Genomic DNA, 16,541 nt, shown 5'->3' on the forward strand with positions numbered 1-16,541 from the left:
CTTCCACTCCAAATTCACGCTTGTATGAATGAGAGACCCGACGTTTCTCCCCGAGTATACAGGACACATTTTGGACGTGGTGTAACGAGTGTGATGAGGTTTAGTAGGCTATTGGCCACTGGTTTCGTCTTCCCGCAAAAAAGATGCTAAACCACACTGGGGGTGCCTAGTTTGTTTGAGCACAGTCTTAACAAGAAGCAAAGCAATTAACACATACGTTTTGCTTTACTGAAATCACTGCTTAAGGACCCTACCAAAACACACGTGTTTGTTTTATATAAAACCAAGAAAGACTGCACGTACTGAATTCGTCATGAGGATAGGTTTGTACAAGTTTTATTGCACTTCAATTTAAACAAATTTAAGCTCACTTGTTCTGGTCATAGCATACTTCATTTTTTCAGGAAATAAGCAGCATTATACTAAATGAAAAATAACAAAAACTCACAAGTGAAGAAACAGTCAAACTGTGCTGCTATGCTGTAATGTCTCATCAGTTACACGCTCTGTCCATCTGCACTTAGATTGCAGACCACAGTCTGTTTAAAAACAGAATTCGAATTTCAATTGTATTGCTCTCATTAGACACTAAAGTCTGGATCTATGCACAGCTATTCATGTAATTCTATAGGATCTTAAATATTTGCTGATATTCATACACTCATGCCAAAGCAGAAGTGCTGATTGAGGATCACGTAAAAAACTTGACCCTGACTCAGTTCTCACATTCTCAGGACCAGTTCAGAGGGCTGAGGTCTGTTATCTGAGCTACGGATGAACCATCTTGTCTGTGGTGGTGATAATGGATGAATGATGGTAACGGTCTCGGAAGGCAAAGTCCGCATTTTCCTCTGTCAACTGCTTGGTTTCCATGCCAACCTCTGACAAAGCAGGTGTCACCACAATCTGGTCCTGAAGGGCCGGTGTTCCTCTAAAAGGAAGAACATTTCAGTGGCATCAAGTTCTGTATTAACGCAGAGTCTTGGAGAAAAGTGCAGTCTGTAATCAACACTGAGTCCAAAGAAACAAATTATTTTTCTGTTCCATCAACATGTCAGATTTTTTTAATAGAATTTGGCATTAAAAATTGCCTTAATGACTGAAAGCAAATGAAGAGGTAAATCAGTAAAATATTTAAAAGTTTAAGAACAAAATGGAGTCAAATCTCTTGTATAACCTCATCACCACACTCTACCTAAGGGAGTTCTTAATCCACCACACACTACCTCAGAGAGTTCTTAATCCATCACACGCTACCTCAGAGAGTTCTTAATCCATCATACATTACCTCAGAGAGTTCTTAATCCATCACATTCTACCTCAGAGTTCTCAATTCATCATACACTACCTCAGAGTTCTTAATCAATCATACTCTACCTGCTCAGGCTACTCAGAGAGTTCTTAATCCATCGGAAAAAGCTGAAGTGTGCTGCTGCACCTGTCAGCAAGAAAAAACAATACATTAATATTACCAGAGAAAAGTCCAACCTTAACACAGTTAATCAGAACAAAGCCTGTCACTGAATATATTTTCTCTTATTTAAATTAAATTAGAAGATCTGTGTGAAGTAGGTTATGTCTCACAAGGTAAGATATATACGCATCTGCCTCGATACAAAGGCTGGGTTAGTATACAGTAGTAAGAAGTATACATTGATCAACAACAGCATTAAAACCAGGGAGAGGAGAAGGGAATACAACTGAATCTCATTACAATGGCACCTGTCAATAAGTAGGATACATTAGGTAGAATTTTATTTATTGGAAACAGGAAAATGGGCATGCAAGAGCAGCTGAGAGGCGATTGGTGTCGAAGGCTCATTAATGCGTATATTGATTCTGTTACTACGGACAGCGGCGTGCAAGCAGATTAAGGAGGCGTGGCCCTGAAGAACAGCTAAGAGCACTGACACACAGCTACTGAATCCACCCATCAAACTCGTCCTGAAATCCCACAGAGCAGCTGCAGAACACACAGAGTTTGCCAAGCCACAACCAAGGGAAGTGCAAAAGAGCCTTTAGCAATCTCATCATCACACTGAAGTATAAAAGCCCTTGGACACAAACCGCTTCCAGCTATTTTACAATAACAAAATATTAAAACGGAAACAGTCAAGTTAAACTTTAAAACTATGAAATCACTATGATTAACAATGTTAAAATTACTGTAAGCAAAATATTTAAACAACAAATTAAATTCAAACACAAAGCTGTTACATAAGTTTATATTGTGGTCATTTTCAACATTTGTGGATGTTCATCAGATTCCCATGACCGTCTCCCACGGTTACCTGTTGGCAGACCAGGGCTTGCTTTCCCAATATAGAGGAACAGGAGGAGAGCAGCACTAATGTTCATCAAGGCATACACCCACTGGATGATGAACATGATCACAACAGAGCCCAGAGCCTGCAAACCATAACACACACACACACACACACAACTTGTTAAGAAATACATGCAATTAATTTCATTTGGCAATAATCTAAATTCATTTAAATCATAACAACTTTGTAACATTTATTTAAGAGCTCACTCACACCAAATAATGCTACCCAATGGTTGCAGAATCTGGCATAAAAGGAATTTGGGATTGGCCCAAGTTCCAAACCTCCCAGATTTTGTTTCGGGTCTGTAAAAACATTGGGAAATGCTTTACCAGTGCAAAAACATCCTCGTCATTTGAAGAACAGAGCTCTCTGTAACTCACCATTCTTTTCTGTGGACTCTCCTGGTATCTGATCCAGTTCAACTGGGTCTTCAGTAGGCAGGGCCTGCTTCCTCTCACTGTGTACCTCAGACTCCATAAGCCAGTCCTGGCTGCAGGTCTCATCATCCGGGCCAACGCTCTGCTCAAACTCCCGCTCATCCGCTCCTTTCTCTACAGAGCTATTGTTGTTCAAATGCAACCCGAAACTGCTGCTCAGGGTTTCTTTAGCAGGAACTCTTGCCCTCTTGCCCTGAGCCCTGGCTGTGGTACTGGAGGCTCTCTCTTCTGGACTGTCTGCAGTAGGCAGTGGGAACATCTGGTTCATGTCTTTGGTGAACTCCAGCAGTGTGCCGTTGCTGGAGTTGTTCATGGCGCTGTTGCTGCCGTAGCACGGGTGACTGCTCGTCACCAGGGGTTTCCTCGAACTGACGTTTTCAGCCAAGGGCTTCCTCTGCTTGGCTTGTAGTTCGTAGCCTTTAGCCACACAGAAGTAACAGTAATCGATAATACTGTAGGTCAGCATGAAGTTGATGGTGACGATGGGAGCCAGCACGTTGACCTGGCCGATGAAGATGAAGGCCATGGAGATGAAGGTAGTGAGACAAATGGCTGCCACTGGTGTTTTGTTGCGACCCTTCTGTAAAGGCACAGGCGGGAGAACATGAATGCAATGCACATACTCCCAGAAACAGATGTTGGATTAACTACAACAGGAACTGAAGAAGCAATGATCACAGGACTGGACTGAGGAACACACACATTTTATTTATTCAGCATTGAAAAACTTTGGCAAGCTATAGCAATGCCTAACTAGATTTTAAGATGCATTTTCAATTAATGAGAATCTATGATAAGAACAGACCGTGTGGATGAACATACTAGAGTCTTTATGCACCCGCCCTCAGTGAGTCTCACGTACTGTTAAATAACACAGTTCAACCATCCAACCAAAACATCCCAGAGAAAACATCTCTCCTAAACTCTAAGAACATCTCCTAAGTCATTCATTTTCACTCTCACTCTTTCCACCCATCTCTCCATCTCTCTCCCTTTGTCCATCTCTCCCTCTGTCTCGCTGTCCCTCTCTCACTCTGTTTCTATCTCTCTCCCTCCCCCTCTCTCTCTCTCCGCCCTCCTGGTTGAGGTGTGATTGGCGTAGTGAGCTTGCGCCTGGTTCTCTCTGGCAGGGAAGCAGGCCACCCTGGGCTAGCCCTGGCTATGCTTCCTGCTTTTGTTCTGGGACTTTGATTCGAGGCCGAGATGTCTAGGGCCCGTTTCCAGTCCACACAGAAGGGTCAGAGAGGGCCAAGGGTAAGTCCTGCATTTATAAAGCCATACTTGTACCTTGTCTGCCCTTTACAGGTGTTTTAGATGGCTACTATCATATCCTATAATTAGCAAGTCTTCCTCTTTATGGGCACCTACACTCCTGCCTGTCACCCTAAATAATGCTAGTGATGACCCATGGCAACAAGTGTATCCCAGTCACCTGCATCAAGTCTAGAATGTAAAAATAAAATTAATGACAATTCAAAACAATTATTGCATGCAAAGTTGCTTCCTTTCCGTTTCTAATCTACAAGAAACGTTTAAATTGCTGAGCAATCTGGACTGTACCTGGGTAAAATGCATTGCAAAATGATGATGTGCTGAAGTGTTTGCCTCAGAGATCATAACATGCTTGACTTTCACCTCTGACTGAAATCTGTATACCCACCCACTGGCCCAGGAAGGTCAGAGCCGGGATAACTCTCTCCTGGGCAATGCACTGCAGGACCCTGGGTGCCCCGTACAAGCCACCCATACAGGAAGCCAGGGAGGAGATGTAGAGGCCCAGCAGAAACAGGAAACCCACCAAGGAGACCTGGGAAAAAAAGAACAGAACAAATACATAGGGGAAGAGAGTGCACAGGACTCCACCCAACACAGCTATGCTCAGCCAGCAGGGAAAGAAACAAACAAAGTGTCCAGACCAAAGTAAATCAAAAAGAATATTTGCCAGTCACTGGAACCCCAAAGTAACCCATTTTGTTACATGAAATTAAATTGATCACTGAATCATTAAAAATAAATTTTCCTGAAAGATTAGAAATCTTTATAACTACGAACACAAAACAATAACAAAAATAAAAGTCTATTGGGGCAATAAGGTTGCAAACCTTAACTCACACTTCACAGTTTTACCCCCTCCCCTAAACCAGCATGTGCATGTGCTATCGCACTGCAGGTCGTCCACTCGGAGAAGCTCAGGTCGGCATGGCGACCCCAGCCAAGGAACAGCTGCGTGGCCGCCAGAGAGGGCGAGGCCCGCAGACGCCCACGCCCAAGGTGCACCCTGACCTCAGCAGTCATCCCAGCTGGTCTCGTGCCATTTACAACACACGCAGTGTGAACTCAGACAGCCTTCTGTGCCTTGGAGATCTTTAGGAATATAATTAACTTTAATGTGGGAGACCTGAACCTGAAAACAGCACTCAGCACTGGTTAATACACATGACTAGAAAGCGTGCTTTTTAAGTTACTGCAAACTGTAGGTTACTGGACAGTAAGATATTTCCTGTTGTTTCACCATTATACACTAGGAAAGTGGTGCCAAAACAGTGTCTGTGATCACACTGTGCAGAGTGGCAGCCTTCTGAGAGCGTTTACATCAACCTTGGCTATACCATTTAGGAAATCACAGTGTGTTGTATACTTTGTGCCTCAATTACAAGGAATGGAAACTAAATGACCAAATTGTGTGACTGCCTGAAATTCATTTGTTAGTTTCTATAAGCCTATAGGTGATGTTTGATGCACAATTTAAAAAACAGACACCACAAATCACCCTAGAGCTTTACAGTGAAGAGGTTACATTACCTTTTCTGCTATTAAGAAGTCGTACCGCAGTGCGTCTCTTGTGCATATAGCTCCCAACAAGAATACAAAGACAAGATACAGGAACCACCTGCAAAAAGCCCACAGTCTCAGCCCATGAGGGTTGCCTTTATGAAACAAACCCCTGATTCGAGCACTTAAGTCTGAAAACGTAAAGAAACATCCATCCCATACTTTTAAAAAGGCAGTGTACATGTGCAGTTACAGACTGCAGCACGTCTTTTGCTCTGCACAATTTGTGTTAACTATCCTCTAACTATTCATCAGCAGTCTCATTTCTGACCACAACAGCTGTTGGCTGGAATTGTCTGCATGCCAGGTCACATTTACCCTGGCAGAAGCATAGGCAGGTGTAAAAACTCCAGCAGCAGACAGATACACTAATACCAAAACAAGGCACTTTGAGATCGGTCCTCTCCGTAAACATGATCTGGTCAGCAATGATTCTGCGGTTAGGTACTGACCAGTGTTATAGCGTAGAGGGAGCTAACAAACAGCATGGCAACAGATGAGATATTCTGTAAATATTCTCCTACAAATGAAGCCGCAGTAGAGCTAGCCAATGTGTGTAAGTACATGGTATGTTCTTCCAACAACTACAAGTAGACATTTAATAATGATTTAGGTTTAACCATCAGAAGAAATACAGAGGAATGAACATGTAATGTATGTACAAGGAAACTGCAGACTAGAAGATCAGATATTCTGAGGTATTCAAGCACGTACGAGGTGAAGACAGCAGCCAGTGTCCCCAGAGGAATGTTGTGTTCAGGCTTCTGAAGATCTGAGCTCATGTTGAACCCTGCCATCACACCTTAACACCACACACACACACACACACACACACAAGCACATGCGATCATTCACACGCACACGACAATGATTAATAAATATGGAAAGGTCTTTGATCACAGACAAAATGCTTTTAATTAGGATTATCTCTACAGGCAGTCAATAGAAGCTGATTAAAATATGGTCTTGTGTGTGGTGGCATTTCTAAAGACAAGAAACATGTGAGGAAGCAAACAGCAGCTTATGCTTCCTGTGTAAACCCATGCATATAAATACATCTATTAGTATATACAAGGCAACAAAAAAAAAGACAATTTGACATATTTCAGTGCCTCTAAAGCAATGGTTAATTTGCATTTTAAATCGGATTAATGGCATATGTCCTTTGAGTGGTACAGGCCGTTTGATAAGCTCAGCATGTGAGTCTTACAACAGCCTGGTCTCCAAAGTGTTTAAACTCATTAATACCACATTACAATATTTTTATGCTACAATCCTTGTGAGACACTGAAAAGAGATTTAGGTTTTTTCTATTAGCAGTGAGGCATTGATTAATCTGCTGTTAGAAGCAAGTTGACAATATACAGCCCAGCAGAGGTACCTGTAGCAGCTGGGAAAAAAACTCCAAACACAGTGAAGAAAGTTTCTCCAGCTGTGTAGTCTGGCAGCGTGTTCCTCCACAGCAGCTCCTCAGAGTAGCCAATGAAGCCATGTTCTAAAAATAACACATGCACAGCAGAACAAATGTCCACATTCAGCAACGATTGCTGATATTTAGTTATTACATGCTAGAACATCCACTGTTATAAATCAGTTTTATAAGACAAATGAATCTCAACAGAATCTAACTATTTGTTATAGACATTAAGATATTTCTTCAAATTGTTTATTGGTATTGGATTGTTTTTAGGTTATATTTTTATATTGGTATTGGATTCTTTTTTTTAGAAGGTCATATTTTTATATTGGTATTGAATTAGAGGCCTCCACTAAGAAGCCTGCAACATCCTCAGTCCGCTGTCCAAAAACAAGGGCCAAGCTGAACAGCAGTGATGGCCTGGCTGAAGAGAGGGTGTGTTCACAGGCAAGCGAAACGAGCCACGAACAGGCGCTAGAGGAGCGTTCACACAAACACTGCTGGGACAGACACTGTGTCGAGCAGGTCAGACTCACCTCACCCTGCACGTACAGTACAATGACAGATTTTGAGCATACCGAATGCTATTAAATGGTGTTTCTCAAAACGAATAGCGGTGAGACAATTATCACAGGGAGGAGTAAGAGAGAACAAGAGAATATGAGAGAAAGAGATTGAGAGAGAGAGAGAGAGAGAGAGAGAGAGAGAGAGAGAGAGAGAGAGAGAGAGAGAGAGAGAGAGATTTGTAAGGTTTGGTTAAGCAGGAGCGTGAACCATTTCCCTCTTGGTTATCTTGTGATGGGAAAGAATGTGTTCTCTTGGATTAATGACATGTTTTTCCAAAAGGAAGTCGCCACCCTTTCAGAAGCCCTGCGCACTGCTACGCTTCCAAGTCACAGCTTGTAGCAGGAGCAAGAGAGAAAATGAACAGATGCAAAGAAAGCAAAGAGAAGACAACAAGGCAGAGATGAAAGCCGGCGATTTGATGAGACAGTCATGTGCTTGGGATGGCAGACATCCAGAGATCACCTACATATATGAAAACAAAATCCATGGGCACAATTTCTTTTCTCTAACAAATATAAAAATAGAGTAAAAATAAATACATTACTTTACACAGCATTTCTAAATTTTCCAAGCAGTATCACAGTGACGTGGAACAAAATGTGATTGCAAAATGCAATATTTTAGCCAATGTCATTGTTGTAATACAAACTACAGCATTTCTGTGAATAAACTGTAAAATCTGTCATTTCAAATATTGCATGTTTGATATATTTAAATGTGTTACATAATTTAAAAGTCTCTTGAGAACTTCAGACTTAAGAAATCCATGAACCATTGTAATCTCAGATTGTCTCGTGGCTTATACACCCTCATGGTATTGTTTTAGGTGAAAATGAAGTCACAAAACCATATATGGACTCTAAAAACAAAACAAAAATATCCACCTACTTGCCAGAAACAGAAACAGACAGAGACAAAGAGAGTGACTACTACCCTCCTGGACATCTTTCCAGCTCAAATCTGCACACAGCTATTAATAGTGAGAGCCCTTCTCATCTGAAGTCGGGGACCAGGAAGTGGTGATGTGGAGACTTCAAGCAGAGGGCTCTGATTTGCTTCCTGCCTGTTCTTTTGTTCCAGGCCAAGTATGTGGGTGAGCCCGGTTAACACCCTAAACCAAAAACTATGAGCGCATACGAGTTTCCGGTCCATGCCGGGCCGTCGTAGTGGAGTATCTTGCATGTCCCGCTGCAGACATACAATCTGCAGCATGAGGAATACAATTAATAATGAAGCACAAAAGTAACAGGACTTATTTTTACTGAAATTAAATCCACTGCCCAACACACTTGCAGACTTGCAGATGATACTGCAGACCAAGATGTCTGTGGGGATGTGAAGAAGAGGATAAAAAGTTCCACTGAAGGAGACAAAGTCTGAGAGCGTCTGATCTCACCCTCATTTTGGCCCCTAAAACAAATGTGCTCATTGCAGTGGTATGAAATTGAGAAAAGATCTCAGGAGGACATTGCTTGTAACTTACTCATCCTTTCCAGCCATAATATTTTAGGTATGATTTAACACAAAGTTACTAGGTGCAGACAGCAGTTCACAGTGGGGTTCATTCTATGACTGACTACACCCACTTTTGATTTTTTATATATTTATTTTTTTACCAAACTGAGCTTTCTACAACAAATGATTAATTTGGTTTGTAGCAGCACAGTATTGGCTAAAAAGGTCAAGTGGTCAGAGAGTTTTACAGTAAGGTCAAGGGAAGTTCTTCTGTTGCGACTGTGCCGGCTGCCTGACCTTGAGCATGTGATCATCAGCGTTATCGAACGGCAAACACACCCGTGTGGCAGTTCCCTTATCCGGCCGCCAGCAGGTACGTGGCCCACATGGCGCCTGACACAGAACCCACTGGCACGGTGCCAGCTGTGACATCACTCCACTGCCATGAGGTCTAATTGGAAAAACCTGGAAAAAAACGAGGAACTTCTATTCACTATACCAACCCAAACAACTCAACCTGGGACAAGTCCCATTTCATAAAGGAGTGAACCAGAGGAGAGGAACACACACACACACACACACACACACACACACACACACACACACACCAGGAGCAGCAACAGTAGCCAAGGGAATAATGTTTCACATTCTAAGGAATTCAAGAGTGATTTAAATCTCTTCCTGTAGTTTTTAAAACCTTAGTGTTCACCTTTTACTGCATCCTAACACGAGGGGTCAGGGCGCACAGAGAATAAGAAGAGAGAGTGAGAGAGAGAGAAAGAAGAAAGAGAAGCACAGAGAATGGAAGCATTTTCTACATTCTGAACAGGAAGTCAGTAATCAAGAGAACAGGAAGTGCTGGGGTGGACTTCCTGAAGGGCCAGTGTGAAAGTACATACTGGCCCCGTCCTGTAGAACCCAGTCCTTTCCTTTAGCTTGGAGCAGCACCCAAGACTCCTGTGTAAACATCACACGGCACGCAGAAGAAGCCTTTTAAGTCAACGCCCACACCCTCTGTAGAGATGTAGCTTCTGTTCTAATAGTTTGATTAAATGAGCTCATATCACACAGAAGAGAGGTAATTTGCACATCCATTCCCCTTACATTCATCAGCAGTGCAAAAGGAAATAAAAGAAGATGAATCCTCTTATTATACTAATTCATTACAACACTCAAGTACGACCATATTTTAATAATCCCAGTATATCTCAGTTTAGAAATAGTGCCTTGTGTCTCATTCACACAATTTATTTAGATCTATTGTTCTAAGGTTGTTTCTGAAAGGAACCTTTATAATAACATATCAACATAGCCAAACGTGTACATCTCAATAGTTCATATACATTGTACGGACGTCAGTTTCTTCTCACACTTGTATTAGACTCTATAAAAAGGCTGCATAATATTCAGATAGTGACAATTTTTGTAATGTAACTACAAAGTCAAAACGCAGCACTTCACATTTAGTTTGTTCATACGCAGCAACTTCAATCTGCTGGTAATTCGATTTATTTGGAATTAGCCCTCTTTCACACTGCAGGGAAGCAGAAGCCATTAAGTGAATTCTGATTCATTTCCCCAGCATGCTGGAGTGTGTGCATAGCAGCATCCAGCTTGTTTCAGAGGCCATTCAGAGCTGTCTGAATTGCATTGCGTCTTTGGTGAAACCAGAGGTTGCCTTGCTCTGTTGCTCCTCTGTTGATGGCAGCTAAAATGGGACACTATGTATGCCAAAAAGGGGCTGCAGTTGTCACACGGCTGTTTGTGGTTCTCAAGCTGAGAAAGTGCTTCTGTCATTTCACATCCAGTGCGGTGAAATATGGAACCAAAATGACAAGGACTGTGTGACTCATGTGAAATGGAACTATATTACTGACAAAAATGTAATTAAAAGAGAACTTTAAAGATATTCCAAGCAGCTCCACATCAACACCTACTGGACTCAGGATGCAAATGCAAGATGAATGCAAGGAAATGTATCTAAAAGAAAATCCCTCAGTTTGCACTCTCAGCAGACCACAGTCAGAATTACAACACAGGGTTACAAAAAATATTTTTTGTAAATTGTCTATGTTTTGAAAACTGATTTAGGACAATTTTGCACTGCTGAATCCGAAAATGACATCCATTTTTTTCAATCAGGTCAGTTTTTGTGATAGATTGTTAAAAATCCAATTCTGTCTAAATGGATTACATTTTGTGACATTATCGGCTGACTTTTAGCAATATTTCTGATCCAAATTAGATTTCTAAAAGAGAAATTGTTTTCAGATACAATTTATTAAAGAATTGAATGTTATAGTGGGCATTGGTAAAGGTATGTACATGTTAATTGCATGTTACATCTTCACTGTTGGAAATTTAGGGCTTGAACTTCCGTTTTTTGGAAATCCTAGAATGCTCAGCGACGGGGGTGTCTCTCTTCAGAGTCCAACAGTAATCAGTCATCATGACTGCATCCCAGCGTCCCCGATACCTGGTCTCTTTAATGTCCTGATGAAATCTCTCCCCTTGCTCATCGCTCATTGATCCCAGATTCTCAGGAAATCGATCCATATGTGAGAATAAATAATGCATTTTGATGCTCATGTTGCATCCGAGGTTTCTGAAAGCAGTCAGCATATTGGTGACAAGTTCTGAGTAGTTGCTGGCCTTGGTGTTGCCAAGAAAGTTCTTCACGACCAAATCAAAAGCCTTCCATGCTTCCAGTTCAATTTTGTTCATCGAGTTCTCAATGTCTGGATCTCTGATGAGCTGATGGATATGAGGACCATCAAAGTTTCCAGCTTTCAACTTCTCTATGGTCAATCCTGGGAAAGCCTGGCACAAGTAAGTGAAACAGTCACCATTCTTGTTTAGAGCTTTGGTAAACTGTTTGATGGTGGGAAGAGTATCCTGTTTCTATCCACCAGAGGGTTGTCGATGACATTCCTTGCTCTGCAAGGCACCAATTCCTCCCTCACAGGAGATTCTTTTCCTTCAATCTGGATGCCAACAGTTCAGCTGAGGACCTTGACAAGCCGAGATCGCAAACTAGATCATTTAGCTCATTTTGGGAAAAAGGATATGGAGCATCACCATCAAAATCCATTTTTTCATCTTGTACAACACTGGAGGAATCTTCGTCACTAATATCAGGAAGTTCTCCAAAGACAGGTACTGGAATTTCATCACAATGAGCTACAGGACGACGTGCTGATTGAAGATCAGGATACTTGAGGCTGCGCGGGTTCTTTCTGTTGATCCCAGTCACATCAATTGCACAGAAGTAGCAGTCAGTGCCGTGGTTTGTTGGCTCCCTCCAAACCATGGCAATTCCAAACTTCAGACAACTCTTCTTGCCCTTGGTCTACTGATGCAGACACTCGGTACATGCTTTGCAAACCATGTGCGGTGCCCAAGGTTTATCCTGATCACCAAGTGTAATACCAAAATAGGCATGGTAAGCACGCTTTATGAAACCTGTGACTGGATTCCTGTTAGTCACAATGGTGTATTCGCCACAGATGTAGCAGGATACGTTGGGTTTATTTTTGCAAGATCTTCTGGTTGAAGCCATTTTGATCACCAGCAAAAAATGGTGTGGCTATAGCTCAAAAAGCTGACCTGATGCAGCAAAACCAATGTGATTTTTGGATTCAGCAACTAAAAATTGTACAAAATCAGCTAAAAAAATTTGACAATAAATTGTGTGTTGACCAGTGTAATCTTTCTAGCTAAATAATGAACTAATGGTTGTAGCTCAATATAAAAGATACATTACTAAATAAAAACATTAAATATATACCATTTCTAATGAGATTGCCCATGGAGATAAAAACTTGCTTCTTAATAAATGATCAAATTTCCGCTTAATAAACACACACACACACACACACACACACACACACGAGAGGGGCTGATTTAAAGCTTGCTATACCAACCTGTAAACTACATGAATGCTTTGCTTGGAAATTTACTAATTTCATACCTGGATCCAAGTGGCTAAAGGTCCCAATAACAAAGTCCAATGTGGAGACAGCCAGGATGGCCAGAAGGACCAGCTGCAGCCGGATGATCCACTTCACCCCAGCCAGGTTGATCCCTAGCAGGGCCAGCAGGACAGCCACGGAGATCCCCCTGACAGCCCACACACTCTGCACGCTCAGCACTTCTGCTATGGATTCTGCAAAGCCTGTGATGTACATGGCCCCAGCCACGCACTGAGAGGCAACAGAGATCAAGACCATAATGCCTTGGTTACAGATGCTCCGTGCTTGAGCATCTGACCTGTCCAAATACATAGAGACAGCAGCTCACCTGTCCAAATACATAGACAACAGCTCACCTGTCCAAATACATAGAGGAGCCCAACAGTGCCTCCTATTCTCCCTCCGAGAACAGTGGAGATCATTGAATAAATACCCCCACTGCCAACACTACAGCGTTCACACACTCCAATACCTGACAGCACTGTCACCAGAGCGACCAGCACCACCAGTGACACCAGTAGCATGCCCAGCAACACTCCGGTGTTACCCTGACAAAAAAACAAGCAAAGAGGGTTGTGATGAACAGTCTCTCTCTACCGGTTACATCATGCAGAAACATCACACAGAATACATGACTCCAAAATTATATCCCAGTGATGGTTTAAAAAAACCACTTCATCATTAAAAATAACTAAAGCACTTTAGGAAGATTGTTATTTAAGCAGTACATGTTTTCTATGCAATAGTTTCTCACTGCTTCTCCATAGGAGGAAGCCTCTACTGTTTTGTAACATACTCACTACAAGCCAACCGGTGCGTAGAAACAGCACGACTCCGAAAATGTTGATCATGCACGTGGTAAAGACGCCATCCCACGTGCCGAAGAGCACCGGCTCCCACACGAACAGGTTCACCTTCCACCATGGCTCCACATGCATCTGAGAACCCTGCAAGGAAAAACATCCTGACCACAGAGCAGAGACACGACTGACATCCAGAGATGAAGGAACTCGAGGTTTTACCTAAAGCCTAAAAACAAACATGAAACATCGTCTTGCATTACAATGAGCTATGCTGTTTAACAGAAGACTAGTCTAAAAGCGTCTCCAAGTGTAGAGAAAATGTATAAAGAAATGTATAAAGAAAACTATACCTTAGCATTTTCATGGAATAACTCTTGTGTGTGAGAGCTCATGTTGCCTTATATCCAGACTTCAGCAATGTTACATTGGCCACATGAGAAGACGTTGAAGACTCTGGGGTTCGGGTGGATGAGGGACCCCCTAAATGTAGCACTAATCCAGTCTACTGTACCACCTTGAAGCAAAGATGAGGAGAATATATTACACCAACGTTCCCAGTGAGTCTTTCTGTTGATGTATGGCAATTTGAAGACTTCAACATGTTTTCCAGTGACTGCATAACTTTCGTTGTAGACATTCTACTTAGTTATAGACATGGTCACAAAAACACTTCTTACTCCGTTTCTGGAAAATTGTCACATGACCCTGGTCGTTCCTAAGGAGTTACGTTTTTATGCTATTAATTAACCAAAGGAGAACAATTTTATACATTTTCACCTATTCCACTGCTTTGGCATGCATTTATTAACATTTACTAAGCGACACCAGTAAATAAATAAAAGTCTAACAGAACTCTATATGGTAGTAGAACAACTTCCACGGGATAGATTTCCAGTTTACCAACTACGATCGTTTCCTTATGGAAACAATGAGAATAAGCAAACTTTGATAACTAGAACTTTTCACGAAACAGACACAGTTTTTCTAAAGTCCGATATGACAAATTCAATGTTGAAACTCTTTTGAAACGCTGTCCATATGAACACAACACACTTCCCTTACCTATGCCTCCCGGATGCAACATATACGTGTATAAATGTGCGTCATTCAGGTGCGCTTGTTAACGCCTCAAAAGCGGATTTATTTCTTTCGCTTCACTGGTTATAATAATCCGAGTTTGTTTTCTAAAGGTTTGAGAAAAACACACCAGACGTTATACTGGAGACCTCAAATAAATTCTTCAAAATAAGCTAGACAAAATAACATTCATTTATTAGTTTAGGTATACTTCGACTATTTTTTAAATAAAAGATTAATGTTTTACATAGTTACTCGTGCAGTTTCCGCCACCATTTACCCTATACTACAAACGAAACGAAGGAATTTACTTCACAAATTTTAATTACATACCATTTTAGCTTTACTATGAACAGCCTGTGGTGCAATGCGATGGATCTTCATTCTTGGAGTATCCCCATGCTGCGTGTGCAGGACGTCATTAAACAAATGTTGGATGAGCAGAGCCAATGATGTTCTCAATGACAGTATAGCACATTAATGACTGAATGTTCTTGGCTCTGGTGACTTTCAAATCACAAGAATAGTTAGCTACAAATCTATGCTGTGTAGACACCATATATACTCACTAGACCTTTCATTTGAAACACCACTTTATTATAAACACCTTTTATGTATACAGTTAAGAGGCTATTCAATCTGATGCAGTCACATTCATACTGTAATGTAGGTTTTGACGCTGTGTTATGAATGGTCCAACGTCTGCACAACTGTAGTCAGAAACTGACCAGCGATGATATGGGCCATTCCCAAAAGTCAGCTCCATTCTCTAACTACAACTACAAAACTGGTGTACAAGGTGTTTATTTGAAGCAGATTTTGGCCATTTATGAAAAGATGAATTAGTAATGACAGCCTGTTAATCCATCAGAATATCACGAGGTGTCGTTTTACTGATGGGAAATTCCATAACAAATTATAAGAACAAGACACCTCTAATAACTGTGATGGACATATCTCTCAAAAATTAATTATGTCTGCTGGAACTGGCACCACCTTCTATAAAGTCCTGATATATCCTCACTATATATATAAACACTCTGATTGGCACATTATGTGTACACATTATTGGTATTCAGCAAGATATGTTGACAAAAGGAACGTCTCTATTGACATAGTCTATAGACATGTGGCAGCCAGAACAGGAATTTTACAATAGCTTCAAGGTAATCGTAACAACGAAACGTCTTCTTGTGAAACCTAATTACAAGAAAGTGTTAGTGGGTTGGGGGGGAAATGCAGAGATGATTAAAAAACACTAATTTCTTTTGCTTTTGTATTTGTAAAGACATAACACAGGACACACACATAAACCCACACCCAAATCTGATCAAATCGCTATTTTCCATGTGTTAAACAGAGTACTGGATAAAAGTAATAGTATTCTATGGAAATAATTAGGCTACAATGAAATGCACACAATACATATAAAAATATAACCAGTGTACAAAATCAACATATATGGACATGCATTCACACCACTGAACAAAATGTCTGAAATTAAGAAATAATACCCATACACACTTGATGTTCAAATGTTCAAAGATCAACCGGGGGGGATTTTTCAGCAACATAAGGGTTACAGTGACTAAAAACAATTCAGCATCTTTTCACTACTTAAGGGGCACTTCTGAGTATCCTGGTTATCCAAG

General features: G+C 41.3%; 1 protein-coding gene across 3 annotated transcripts; it reads right to left on the reverse strand.

The window, feature by feature from the left end:
* Positions 1-313: 313 nt before the first annotated feature.
* slc12a8 (solute carrier family 12 member 8) lies at positions 314-15,343 on the reverse strand. 3 transcript variants are annotated; one of them, XM_077002406.1, is made up of 15 exons: positions 15,223-15,285; positions 14,875-14,996; positions 14,163-14,326; positions 13,810-13,956; positions 13,366-13,557; positions 13,009-13,240; positions 6,981-7,094; positions 6,314-6,401; positions 5,570-5,657; positions 4,428-4,574; positions 2,711-3,347; positions 2,541-2,632; positions 2,292-2,409; positions 1,378-1,438; positions 314-931 (listed from the first exon to the last, which is right to left on the reverse strand). In XM_077002406.1, exons 3-15 carry the CDS (start codon positions 14,202-14,204, stop codon positions 769-771), a joined length of 2,121 nt encoding a protein of 706 aa, XP_076858521.1. In that variant the 5' UTR covers positions 14,205-14,326; positions 14,875-14,996; positions 15,223-15,285; the 3' UTR covers positions 314-768. The 3 variants fall into 3 exon arrangements, with proteins under 3 accessions (XP_076858521.1, XP_076858524.1, XP_076858523.1); XM_077002409.1 differs by lacking the exon at positions 14,875-14,996 and having other exon boundaries at positions 15,223-15,343; XM_077002408.1 differs by lacking the exons at positions 14,875-14,996; positions 15,223-15,285 and adding an exon at positions 14,490-14,847.
* Between the last annotated feature and the right edge of the window lie 1,198 nt (positions 15,344-16,541).

This window comes from Brachyhypopomus gauderio, chromosome 4, assembly GCF_052324685.1.
Source record: "Brachyhypopomus gauderio isolate BG-103 chromosome 4, BGAUD_0.2, whole genome shotgun sequence".
Classification (NCBI taxonomy): Eukaryota; Metazoa; Chordata; class Actinopteri; order Gymnotiformes; family Hypopomidae; genus Brachyhypopomus; species Brachyhypopomus gauderio.